The sequence below is a fragment of the Grampus griseus genome (genome assembly GCF_964374135.1).
Source record: "Grampus griseus genome assembly, chromosome: 9".
Taxonomy (NCBI): domain Eukaryota; kingdom Metazoa; phylum Chordata; class Mammalia; order Artiodactyla; family Delphinidae; genus Grampus; species Grampus griseus.
The window spans coordinates 79,271,496-79,286,128 of NC_139003.1; the positions used below are offsets into that span (position 1 = coordinate 79,271,496).

Below are 14,633 nucleotides of genomic sequence, written 5' to 3' on the forward strand. Positions count from 1 at the left end.
AGAACAAATAGCTTAATTTTATGGGTTTTTGTTGATGCTATACTCTGGAGCAGAACCAAAAGGCATCCTTAGTGCCAAAACAAATGAGGAAAATCATTTCCCTTACTGTCTTGGCAGAACATTTGTACGTGATGGCTTTAAAATAACTTTTGATTTCCAGTGAGATCATTCTCTGATCTTTTCTCACCTGAGTGGACCTTTGAATGCAGTCCTGAGCCTTTTAAATTTTGTTAAAAAAAAAAAAAAAAGAAGAAAGAAACCAAAGCAAACTAATGTATAAACAACAACAAAAGCAAAACTTGAGTAAATATATAATGACATTGTTCATTTGGAGAGTTCCCCTGTGTTGCACTTTAGTGGGGAGTGTTCATAATTTAATCTTCTACCTCTCTCCCTTCCATGGACCCAGAGTGATCTGGTTAACACCCTTTTCTCTACCCTCAGGAATCCTGCCAGTCTCTCAAACTTGCTAAATCCTGCAGGATTTCCTCCCTGATTAGACTGGAAAGTTACTTGTCTCATTTATTTGATACTGCTTGCAGCATTTTCATGTCAGTGAATCTATATCTCACACTTTATTGTAGGATCCTTTATTGAATTGACTTTTTGAAGAATGTGATAAAGAAATGTTGACTGATACAAGTCTGCCAATAGACAATGAATGAGCAGGGATTGCATTTAAGGCCTTATGCCAGGTAGGCATTTTAGGGCTGGGGCAATAAGTCACTGCCTTGCCCTCTGTAACTTATAGCCCTAATAAGAGAGCTGAAGTTGAGTACACATATCATTATAGTCATAGATAGAAAACGTAAGAAAAGCAATATAGAGGATCAAAGGAGGGAGACATACTATCTGTTGAAAAAGTTAATCAGGAAACGTCTTCTAAGACGTGCCTGAAATAATGATTTCATTATTCCTAGAGCAACTGCCACTATTAGGTTTGCTGCTAGAAACAACACATGTTCTGGCAATCCTAGAAAAGCCATGTATTGTCTTCGCCACCACATAATATATGATATTTTGTTTGTGTCAAGAACTGTGAAGGATCTGAAATTTTACCTTGCTTTTAAGACAACAAGTTAGCCTGTCATAGTTTCATTGATGCTGGCAGAAGACAACGCCTGGGCTAGAGACAGAGGACTCTGTCACTCACAGGACAGCAGGTAGCATGAGCCTCGTGTTTCCATCTTGTCTTTTCCTCCTCAAGTCCCATAGGGGATGGGCAAAGCAGCCTAAGTAGACGCTGTACATACAGTGAATTTGTGTCATACCCGCTTTACCAACCTCCAGCTCAGAAAACTCCCAGTCTTACAAGGGATTTGCTAGCAAAGCTGTCCAACCTTTGCCCAGAGGGAGACATTATCTTTATTATCCTGGTCAGGAAACAAATCTTCTATTTGCCCTGAAGAGAGATTCTATCTCTGTCTTCCAAGGCTCTTTGAAAAGATAATGTGGAACAAAAGCTGTCAATAAAGTATAGGAATCCTCTAGAGAATTGCCCCCCAGACAATATGTTCAAATAGTCCCGGAAATAATCCTTATGAAGCAATGATTGAGGAGAATGAGGTAATACGTTGAGGTTGTTGTATTGTCTGGATACTATTTCAACACTGAAAAGCTGAACTTTGGTATATTTTTCCAAGGAATTAGTTATCTAATACTTTGAAATTGTAGAACTATGATTTAAAGAAGTCACCGTTTTACATAATGATGAAAAATGAATAAAAAAAGATGCTAATATTCTAAGAAGAAAAGTGCTGCATCTCATAAATTAAAGGTGTTAAGAATATAAAAGCATTATTCTGCTCTACTGGTGAGGTATTCTCCGATTTATTCATGTCAGTAAGCAAATTAGTCATGAAAATCTTTCCAATGATGGATGATCCTAAAATGAATTTGTATTTTGAATTTGTATTTACACACACATATACATTCTAGCATATCCTTTTGAATAATTTATGCATCCACAGTAAAATTATAATTCCAAAACCAAATTGAATCTCAAATTAGAATAAGTTTTAGAAATCATCTGAGAAAACCTACTGCTCAGTGCCTGAATTTTTTCCAAAATAAAGGATAAGTGAAGTTTATCAATTCTACAACTTCACTTCCAGAATCCTATTGTCAAGTGGTGTTGGTAACCTCCCTCAGGCTGATGTTAAGCCTGCGGTCGAACCTGACATTGTCTTATTTATGTGATATCTTTCCTGAATCATATATGATCCACTGATAGATCTACTGCTATAATGAAGAACATTGATTCTAGGGTATTCTATGTGCGCTTTGGACTTTTTAGTTGGTTTTCTTTCATATCCCTACTTTTTTCCTTTTGTCTTTTTTCTGTGTTGCAACATAACAAAAAGCGCTTGTGTTTTTATTTAAAAGTTTATATACTGCACTATGAAAGCAAAGGAACACAGGAATGCTGACTATTGTTAGTAAGAAACTTCAGGGGGCTCATTACACTAATAATAACATCAAAGTAATGTCATACACCTATAGTGCAAACCCTAGAGTGCTTACTCCTATGATAATAAATTTAGTCATAAAAGGATCATCATAATCAAATGCTATTGTCAGCACTTTTATAAATCCCCAATATTTTTCATGTATCGGGGCCTGGATTGACTACGTAATGTGTGAGTTAAGTGACAAACCTCTTCCCCATCTAGCATATAAATACCTAACCTGATATTGTATGGGACACAGCTTTTTTAAAAATCTTAAATTTTGACCATATTTGGGATTCAAACATGTATATCAGATTTCAAAAACTAAAATGCCTACAGGGGCCACTCAGGTAAAAGAAAAGTCTGAAGAGAATCAGAGAGTGCCTGTCCCAATGAAGGAAGACTTCAGACTCAACTCCAGAAGAATGGTGCCACATAGGAAGGCATGCCTGTTGCTTGCCTTTTAGATTTTTCTAGAGACATTGTACACCAGGGCGTGTAGATCCAAAGCACAGGCCTTTGGAGGCTATGAACAAAAAACTATAGGGGGTTCTGGTGAAAGTCAGCATCGCTCAGAATAGAATTCATCATCGCTGACCAGCAGAGCCCATGAAGATGATACATTAGCATGAGAAGGTGATCCCTTGGAATTCAGAAAGAGACACAAGAAAGGGAGCCGATTGAGCTTTTTCAGTCAGGGGAGGGGGAGTGATTGATCCAGCAGGTGAGGGGATAAGCTATTAACCTGGAGGCTCTTAGATCTTGAGGCACAGGAAACATTTGAGAACTTATCAGTTGCTACAATTACTTAAGGGAATTGTATACCTTGGTTCCCACCCATAGATCTGCACTGTAGAGTTGGACAGAGAAATATGCATTTTTTTTAAAAGAAGCTCCCAAATAATAGGTAAAGTTCTGGTAAGGATTAAATTAAATGTTGAATCTGAAGTGCTCAGTACAAAAGTTAGAAAGCTGATAATGCCAAGTGTCAGTGAGGATTGCTGGTAGAGTATAAACATGTCACCATCCTGGAGAGCAACCTGACACTACAGTAAAACATTAAATGTATGCTTCGCTAAGACCCAGTAATTCTGCTCCTGGTTATACATACCAGTGGTATTCTTATACATATCCCAGAGGGACGTGTACAAAAATGTGCTGCTGCTTTTGGTGGGGGGGGGAGGGAGTGGTTCTTGTCAATAAAGTACTTTATTAAAACAGAACAGACTATTGTGGTAAGAAGCCTTTTCCCAAAGTAGCTTATACACCATCACTTGTGGTGTAGTCACTGCAACTGAAATGAGCTGTTCATGGAGATCATAAACATTAAACTGATTCCTCTAGGTTTTATTGGGAGAAGATGTGCCGATGTTTGCCGTGGTGGAGATTTGGAGACAATTTGGGTGTCCTCATTGGGAGAGTTGAAGAGGGAATATGGGGGATCCATACCCCAAATATTACAAAGCCGTTAGAAACAACAGACTGTGTGTATACATAGGGCTTTGTATAGGGGTCTTCAAAGCCCAGTTCTTAATATAAAAGATGAGAAAGACTTTACATAAATTAAAATATACCGTTTACATAAATTAAAAAATGCACAAAAAGCAACATACACTTTATAAGAACATATGCAAACAACAGAAAAACTGTTAGTCTTCCCAGGAACAATTTACAGTGATTGCCTCCTGGAGGGATGCAGGGAGAACATGGAGGGGGGAAGGGAAGGAAATAAATAGATAATTAAAATAAGAGAGGGACCTTTTAAGACCAATGATAATAATGAGCCCTCAGTTGCATAGTATAACAAACTCAAACCTCTGCACATGAGTTTATAAAGTAGAAGAAAGAAGAACTAAAAGTTCTTGCCACGCTGTCTGGCACATGGTGTGATTAATCTATCATTTAAGCAAAAAGAGGAACAGAAACAGTCTGAGAAAAGAAAAGGATAGAGAAAACCATTTATTGCATTCCCAAAAAAAAGTACTTAATGATTTCTGCCTGTGGTCCCAGCAAAGTGCTAGGCACTATCTGAGATGAAAAAGAGGTATTTGATATATTCTCTCTTCAATGAAGAAACCAACAAATTTGAAATACAACGAAAATTTCCCGAAATCCAGTGGGAAACTGGTAGAGTTAAATTATGTTTTAAAAATAATCAAAGATGTTTGTGGTGTATTATGAAGTGATACATTATAAACAAAGGATGAATTATAAATTCATTCATTATAAATCCTTTCATTCTTTTGTTCACAAATGTTATTGAGAGTCCACCACACCAGGTTCAGTGCTAAGTGGTAGAAATGCAAAGGGAACTTAAGGAGGTTCCTGGCCTTTGGGGGTCAGACAAGTTCGGGAGAGAGATTGGACAGCAGAGGTCACAGTAGGTTAAGTGCAGAGCAGTGCTGGTTGAAGTATGGGTGACCTGTAAAGGCCTGAGACTTGAGATGAACCTTCAGAAAGATTAAAAAAAATAATAAGTAATAATAAAGTTTAGCATAAAATAAAAGCTAAAAGATAAGTGCCTTAATTTGGCAAATAATGCCATAAAGAAGATAAAGTCTTGCTTGATCTTCTCAAAGAAGGAAGTAGAACCAACAAAAATAGAACAAAATAAAATGTATTGAATTGCAGAAGAAAAATGAAATGGTTTTTCCGTGTGGTTTATTTTTATATGCAGTTGCATAACAGTCCATTATCTTTTATTCCAGATACACTGGCCAAGTACAGCAGTAAAAACAGAAGAATGCATAATGAAAGGAAAAGATGCCGTGAGTATTATTCATTGTAAATTAAACAAATCATCAATTATAGTCATGGTCAGTGACAAAAGACTGAATCTCTAACCTTTTATTTGCTCTTAAAACACATATATGCAATTCATTTCAAGAATAAATATCTATCTCTCTCTATATCTATAGATATATATATTGATATATACATATATATCAATATATGTGCACACATACATACATGTATATATACACACGTATACGCATGCACATATATATACATGTACATGTATATACATATACATGTACATGTACATTTTCTATATATATAATATATATAATTTCTATATATATAATTACTTAAAAATTAATTTCAGTGCAGAGGTAGAGTAGAGCACCAAGGTACCATCTAGATCTTGGTTTTATTTTGTCTTATAATATTTTAGTCAACTCAGATTTATAAATTCCTTCTAGTCAGGCTTATCTCCTATGTACTGGGGACAAAAATAATTTCAGGTAATTTCTTAATTTCAGGAAAAGCTAAGCACCGTCTTTGTGAGATTTCATCTCATCCTGATTAGTAAATTAGAAACAAATGAAGAAACTAAAGGAGAAAAAACAAAAAACTTGAAAGAAGATGGCAAAGGCAGTAAACATGCTTTATATATTCCACATGTTTTGAGGATGTCTCCTGCTGAAAGAATCAGTATTCCATCTCTCCATAACTTCCCTGCAGCATGTGAAAGGGAAGAGGTGGTCCAGCAGCAGCAGCCCTGCCATAGTTGCTAACACACGCGTACACGGGTGAAAGGACTTTTCACGTGCTAGGAGTAGCTGGCCGACGACACAATTCACAGCTTTGGAGGAAGGCATGCACAGCTCCTTTTGAAAGTTAACTCATCCTTTTTTTCAGTAAGAAAAAATAATACCATGTAGAAATCTAACACACATTATACCAACTCCTGATTCTAACGGCAAAGGGATGAGTCAAGACATTCTTGCTGGCTTAGTCTACAGCGTGATGCTGAGTAATTGAACACATTCACAGGCTGTGTCAATCTAAGCCCACCCGAGCCAAAATGTGGTCTAATCGGCTTACTCAAGCTGTGACAGTTTCAAGAGAGGAGAAGCAGGTGCTTATAGCAATATGAAAATAGGATATTAGATTTTCCCAACTATACGGGTCATATACAGACTAGGATGCTGCATGAAGGGGAAATTAAAGGAATAAGTCTATCGGTGTGCCCCAGATAATCGGTTCAGTAGTGTGTTACTTGTTCTTACCAAGGGAATGCTCTATTCTGAATCACTTACGATGAGATAGGTCTGCTGGCTTTTTCATCCTAATACTGTTGTATGAGAGAATTTAAAAGTCAGAATCTGACCTTATAAAACATAATATGTACTGATTATTGCATGTACTAATGTCAAAGTGCTATTTAGCAATAAAAGGATTTAGTATTTCTCTCATAATTTAAATGAACTAGCAGTACCTGCTTTGCCAACAAGGTATTTGCTAAAATTTATTTAGTCAAGTTTTGTCTGAAGTAATTTTAAACTTTTTTTCACTCAGCATACTCAACTAATGACTGATCTATTAAAAGTTTGTTACACATGGAGTGTGTATCAGGTACTGGGTTTGATTAACTACAGAATACAAAGATGTGTAAAATCAAGATTCTGTCCTTGATACAATTACAGTTGAATCCCATTATGGGCAAACTAGAGCTCTGGGGCCAAATGTGACCTGCCATAAATGAAGTTTTGTTGGAACACTTCCATATACATTCATTTTTCTGTTGTCAACGGCTGCTCTTATGCTATAGCTGCAGAAGTAAATAGTTGCTGCAGAGACCAGATGGCCCATCAAACTAATTATATTTAGTCTCTGGTCCTTTATAGAAAAAGTTTGCTGATCTCAGGACTGTAATCTTATAGTAATAGGTATAAAATGTTATTTTTGTCAGTTAGCTTTCTATCTGTTTACTTGAAAATTCTCTATGAAAGTACTTTATATGAATTTATGAGTTTGAAGATATGACTTATTTGCCCAAACATCAAAACTCTGTAGTGCCCTAAGGTCTGCATATGTTCCCTTAAGGGTAATGAAGCATTTTCTAGTTATTTGTTTTCTGACTTTATGCTGATTCATTGTTTATATGAAATTTTAAAAAATAACAGGTTTGGGAAGAATTTAATTATTTAGTGAAACATATTGCCATGTAAATATACCTGGATAGATTTCTGAACAGTGCTTTTTCTAAATTCCTCATGTACTAGAATACATGAAAATGATACACTCGCATTATTAAATGTAATTCATACATCGCTGTATTGGTCACCTCCGTCTCTTCTTCCACTGGTCCTTGTCTTCTTTTCATCTGCCCCCTTTGCCTTCTCTAACCAAGCGTGGGTTATACATGAGATTTCTAGGGCTCGGAAAAGCAATAATCAGAAAAGAACTAAACATATTCATTACAGTAATCAATTTCTTTTTTTTTTTTTTTCCTGCTTTAGAGTGAGTGTGCAAATTATGTTCGGGTTTTGCATCACTATAATAGGACGCACCTTCTGACCTGCGGTACTGGAGCTTTTGACCCCCTTTGTGCCTTCATCAGAGTTGGATACCATTTAGAGGTATGATGATTTCATTCATTGCTCTCAATGAATTATCAAAAGTAATGCTTAAAAGAACTTTGTTTTAAAAGGAAGGTTGTGGCATTTCTTCCTACAAAAGAGAAAAGCATTTGTGATCTTCTGATTAAGCTTGCTTGAGTCAGATAATCGATCTCCCTGAGGCTTTAAAATTCTTGCCAGCTACAAAATCTGGGAACCAATTAATTCTTTATGTATTCATTCACTGAAGAATTTCATTTACTTAATTTGTCTGCTTAAAAATATTTCTTAATATCAAACTGTGTTCTCTGTTGTCTTCTTATATAAAATTTTATTGGTGTAAGTGCCAAACTAGAATGAATATGTATATATATGAACATATATATACAAGCATATACGAAAATAAATTACTACCTGCAGTATTTTTTAAAAGACATGCAAAGGCTTGTTGATCCTGTAATGACTCCTTTTCTTGGCCAGGTGAGGTGGGAGAGGTAGAGTTGGGCTGGGGGGATATTGCAAACTGACTTAAGATAAACTTTACCTGATGAGAGCTATACATGTCCTCCCCTAAGACCCCACTACTAGATGGTATGGTATCCTGAAAGCAAATCCCAACTGAATTCTGCCACATACACCACATTATATTTACTAACAAGCAGGCTTGACATTCAGTCATATAAGCGGTTTCAACAAACTGGGTAAACTCTCAGCTTTGGTTTATTTAGGCACATTTTCAAGCGCCTTACATCAGTTTCACTGTGAATAAGCATACTGAACAATATACTGATGTCAGGGTCTGTTACCTTCCCTTGTCATCAGAAGGCAGAATCCTGCACAAGATGGGACACAGATAAAGCAGAGCTCTGGATGATCTATAGTTAAGCAGCTAGACTCTCTCTCTCTCTCTCTCTCTTTTTTTTTATTCAAGTATAGTTGATTTACAATGTTGTGTCAGTCTCTGCTGTGCAGCAAAGTGACTCAGTTATACACATGTGGACCTTCTTTTTTTTAATATTCTTTTCCATTGTGGTTTATCACAGGATATTGAATATAGTTCCCCGTGCTATACAGTAGGACCTTGTTGTTTATCTGTCCTGTATAGAATAGCTTACATCTGCTACTCCCTTGATTCTTGGACCCCATTTATGAAAGGGCAGCAGTGACTATAAAATATTTTCAGCTACCACATATGAAGAGCAACATTCATTTCACTAGTGAAAAATTATTTCTGATATTCCTGATACTAGTTAACACACATGTGCACACACAATTAGCAGTATCTGAAGTGCTCACTCTAGCTGCCTTTGGAGAGTGCCCCTGATTGAGGCACTTCAGCTGTTAAGCATCCTTATAGGCAGGATTTTTGATTAGCATATTTTAAATGTTAACTAACCACCCCTAGTTGTAGATTAAACTTAAGTAGCGTACACAAACACATCACAGTATATTTACTAAATTATTTTAAAGAAACAATGCAGGTAATATAATAGGAGAACATTAGAAGGCAAGTAAGTCCAGTGCAAAGTCAGAATATTTACATATATACAAATATACAAAGTATACATATGTATATACATATGCATATGTACATACGTGTATACAAACACACAGGTATACATAAATACAAAGTCAGAATGTATACAACTTGTGTTGCAGATTTATTGGTGGCAGATCCTCTCAGTTTTCATTTATCTGAAAACGCCTTCATATCATCTTTATTTTTGAAGGATATTTTCCCTGGATATAGAATTCTGGGTTAACATTTTTTTTTCCTTAAGCGTCTCAGAAATGCCTTATTGTCGTCTAATCTCTTTCTCATGTAGATTTAGGTTTCATTCATGCTGATATTATCCTGTTTGTAACTGCTTTATCTTTCAAGATTTTCTCTTTGTCTTTGGTTTTCAGTAGTTTCTCTGTACTGTGCCTATGTGCGTGTGGTGACAGTGTTGGAGAGGTTGATATTTATATTTCTTGGGATACTAAGATTTTTGGATACAGAGTATATGTTTTACACCAAATTTTTGGCCATTGTTTTTTCCAAATAATATCTCTGCCTCATTCTCTCTCTCCTCTCCTTCAGGGACTCATAAAAAGATAGATAGACAGACAGACAGACTGACTTTTGGGCAGTGTCCCACAGATCACTGTGATTCTGTTCATTCTTATTCAATCTTTTTTTCCTCTGTTTTTCAAGTTGGATAAATACCTTTGATTTATTTTCCCTTTCTTCTGACATCTCCCATATGCTGTTAAGCCCACTCCATTAATGGTCCATGTAAATATTGTTCTTTGCAATTCTAGAATTTTCATTTTGTATATTTTCCATTTCTATCCTGAGGGCTCCCCCATATTTTTATTTATTATGACTCTATTTTCCTTTAAACTTTTGAACATATTTTAATAGCAATTTTAAAATCCCTGTGTGCCCCATTTGTGATAAAAACCCTGCAGAAAGTAGGCATAGAGGGAACTTTCCTCAACATAATAAAGGCCGTATGTGACAAACCCACAGCCAACATTGTTCTCAATGGTGAAAAATTGAAACCATTTCCTCTAAGATCAGGAGCAAGACAAGGTTGCCCACTCTCACCACTCTTATGCAACATAGTTTTGGAAGTTTTAGCCACAGCAGTCAGAGAAGAAAAGGAAATAAAAGGAACCCAAATCGGAAAAGAAGAAGTAAAGTTGTCACTGTTTGCAGATGACGTGATACTATACATAGAGAATCCTAAAGATGCTACCAGAAAACTACTAGAGCTAATCAATGAATTTGGTAAAGTAGCAGGATACAAAATTAATGCACAGAAATCTCTTGCATTCCTATACACTAATGATGAAAAATCTGAAAGTGAAATCAAGAAAACACTCCCATTTACCATTGCAACAAAAAGAATATCTAGGAATAAACCTACCTAAGGAGACAAAAGACCTGTATGCAGGAAACTATAAGACACTGATGAAAGAAATTAAAGATGATACAAACAAATGGAGAGATATACCATGTTCTTGGATTGGAAGAATCAACATTGTGAAAATGACTCTACTACCCAAAGCAATCTACAGATTCATTGCAATCCCTATCAAACTACCACTGGCATTTTTCACAGAAGTAGAACAAAAAATTTCACAATTTGTATGGAAACATAAAAGACCCCGAATAGCCAAAGCAATTTTGAGAACGAAAAATGGAGCTGGAGGAATCAGGCTCCCTGACTTCAGACTATACTACAAAGGTACAGTAATGAAGACAGTGTAGTACTGGCACAAAACCAGAAATATAGATCAATGGAACAGAATAGAAAGCCCAGAGATAAACCCACACACATATGGTCACCTTATCTTTGATAAAGGAGACAGGAATGTACAGTGGAGAAAGGACAGCCTCTTCAATAAGTGGTGCTGGGAAAACTGGACAGATACATGTAAAAGTATGAGATTAGACCACTCCCTAACACCATACACAAAAATAAACTCAAAATGGATTAAAGACCTAAATGTAAGACCAGACACCATCAAACTCTTAGAGGAAAACATAGGCAGAACACTCTATGACATAAATCATAGCAAGATCCTTTTTGACCCACCTCCTAGAGAAATGGAAATAAAAACAAAAATAAACAAATGGGACCTAATGAAACTTCAAAGCTTTTGCACAGCAAAGGAAACCATAAATAAGACCAAAATACAACCCTCAGAATGGGAGAGAATATTTGAAAATGAAGCAACTGACAAAGGATTAATCTCCAAAATTTACAAGCAGCTCATGCAGCTCAATAACAAAAAAACTACCCAATCCAAAAATGGGCAGAAGACCTAAATAGACATTTCTCCAAAGAAGATATACAGATTGCCAACAAACACATGAAAGGATGCTCAACATCACTAATCATTAGAGAAATGCAAATCAAAACTACAATGAGATATCATCTCACACCAGTCAGAATGGCCATCATCAAAAAATCTAGAAACAATAAATGCTGGAGAGGGTGTGGAGAAAAGGGAACACTCTTGCAGTGCTGGTGGGAATGTGAATTGGTACAGCCACTACGGAGAACAGTATGGAGGTTCCTTAAAAAACTACAAATAGAACTACCATATGACCCAGCAATCCCACTACTGGGCATATACCCTGAGAAAACCATAATTCAAAAAGAGTCATGTACCAAAATGTTCATTGCAGCTCTATTTACAATAGCCAGGAGATGTAAACAACCGAAGTGTCCATCATCGGATAAATGGATAAAGAAGATGTGGCACATATATACAATGGAATATTACTCAGCCATAAAAAGAAACGAAATTGAGCTATTTGTAATGAGGTGGATGGACCTAGAGTCTGTCATACAGAGTAAAGTAAGTCAGAAAGAGAAAGTCAAATGCCGTATGCTAACACATATATATGGAATTTAAGAAAAAAAAATGTCATGAAGAACCTAGGGGTAAGACAGGAGTAAAGACACAGACCTACTAGAGAATGGACTTGAGGATATGGGGAGGGGGAAGGGTAAGCTGTGACAAAGCGAGAGAGTGGCATGGACATATATACACTATCAAACGTAAAATAGATAGCTAGTGGGAAGCAGCCGCATAGCACAGGGAGATCAGCTGGGTGCTTTGTGACCACCTAGAGGGGTGGGATAGGGAGGGTGGGAGGGAGGGAGACGCAAGAGGGAAGAGATATGGGAACATATATATGTACAACTGATTCTCTTTGTTATAAAGCAGAAACTAACACACCATTGTAAAGCAATTATACTCCAATAAAGATGTAAAAAAAAAAAGTGAAGTATGAGGTAGCTGTGAATGCAGAGTAAATAAATTACAAGAAATTAAATTTCTCTCTAAAAAAAAAAATCCCTGTGTGCTAATTTTAACATCTGGGTTACTTTAGGTTTGCATTGACTGTTTTTTCTCTTGATGATGAATCATATTTTCTTGTTTCTTTGCATGTCTAGTAATTTTTATTTTGTACTGAACACTATAGATTATATACTTTAATTCTTGATTCTGAACTCTGTTACCTTTGAAGAGAGTCTGTTTTTATTCTAGCAGACAGTTTACTTGGCTGGACTCACACTCAAAACTACCTTGCAATGGGCAGCATCCACGCATCTCTTGTAACTTTCCAGCCACTGCTTTTCAGGGTCTGCTTGCACATGCAGTTCAGGTGTCAGCTAAGGACTTGGGAAAGAGTATATACACAGATCTCAGGGTGCCTCCTTCAGTTTCTGGATATGCCTTCTCACTTTTAAGTTGATTTGGTACCTTACCTTTCTGTCCTATGCCTTTCCAAGCTAGAAGGTCTCTAGCTTTCTGCTTGAGTTCTAGCCATTCCTCCCCACATGAATTAGGACATTCCTTGAGTGAAAAACTCTCCAGTCTTTGTCTGCTCTTACTGAATCCACTGCCTTCAAATACTTTTTGTACTTTTTTACTTAGTTAATCATCATTATCTGTGGGAGTTAGTTCAGTACAAGCCTCCTTGTCATTAGTAGACGTGGAACTCCATGTAGTTCACCTTCATATACATAATGTTGAATATTTTTCTCATGTAATTATCTTAATATTAGGTCTGATTAAAAACATATTTTGAAAAAAATTCTGTGTGTGTCATAAAAGGAATATGTGGTCAGATGATAATAAGGGCAGTGAGAGATTTATTCCCAAAACTCCATTTGGAGGCTTGATAAAATTTCATATGAGGGAATGAAAAATTACAAATTGTTATAGGCAAGGAAAACGTTTAAAAAACACAGAGATAGGCACATATAGAATAGGTTCACAGACATTAGTTGCTTGGGAAACAGCAGAAGATAAAGCTGGGGCAAGTTGGTGGAGGATGTTGATGCTAGACAGTGGCATTCTGTAGGTATTTCTAAAAACAGCATGGAGACTAGGAAGGAGGTTGAGCAGAGTGTTTGATTGACATGTCATTAGTAATATTTAGCATTGATTCAAGCAGAGAGGGATGAAAGGCAGAGAGAAATTAAAGGGAACTATTATAAGAGTCTTCGTGAGAGATCATGAGGATATTTGAGTGTTGTCACAATAGCAAAGGAAAGGAAGTGTGGAGCTGATGTGAGAAGCCACTCAGCAGGAGTTTATATAACTTAACATTTTATTGCATGTTGCTGACGAAAAGGAATCAAAAACAATTCCAATTTTATTTCTTGATGACTGGGAAGAAAAACAGTCTAACAGCAAGAGGAAGCTAAGAAGATAAGAGTATGTTTCTGTGAGAACATAAAAAATGCTCAGTGTTTCTCAGTTATAACTGTTTTATTTCCATGTACAGTTATTTGAAATATTGATCCTGCAGCTAGGATAGGATGTTATCAGAATACGTTGAATTATTGAACCCTAGGGAGTTAATGGTCCCTGAAGGAGTCTCTCCTTTCTATTTTTCTCTCTATCCCTCATTCTCTATCTTATTTTTTTCTCTTGCTTTCCTTCTCTGCCGTTCACTTTATCAAAGTAACTTGGAAAATGCCATTATGTAGGTGACGGTAGAATGTTTAGGGAATATCAATGTAAACAGACTGAGCAGACATAGTAGTATAAGGCAAATCATGTCAGTGCAAATTAGAATCACACTTGTAAGAGTGAAAGGAAAAAAATTAATAATAGACAACATTATCAGTGCTACAGAGAGGGCAGTTTTGGTAAAGGGATGAGAAGTTAGAATGTAGGAGATGAAGAAGTGACTGAATTGTGATAAAGGCAGCAATATTGCCTATTCAGTCCAGAAATAGAATTGTTAAGGAAAAGAAATATGGAGAAGGATATAAAAAGTGTAGGAGTGTTGAAAGGTTTTTCTTAGGATAGTAGATGGGGA

General features: G+C 36.3%; 1 protein-coding gene across 1 annotated transcript in view; it reads left to right on the top strand.

Annotated features, from left to right (window-relative positions):
- SEMA3E (semaphorin 3E) overlaps positions 1-14,633 on the top strand; it is a gene marked incomplete at its 5' end in the record, with an annotated part of 261,144 nt that overhangs the window by 161,893 nt on the left and 84,618 nt on the right. The window contains 2 exons of the mRNA XM_082662394.1: positions 5,159-5,218; positions 7,697-7,816. Coding sequence (XP_082518520.1) covers positions 5,159-5,218; positions 7,697-7,816 — 180 coding nt within the window. The remainder of the gene's footprint in view (positions 1-5,158; positions 5,219-7,696; positions 7,817-14,633) is intronic.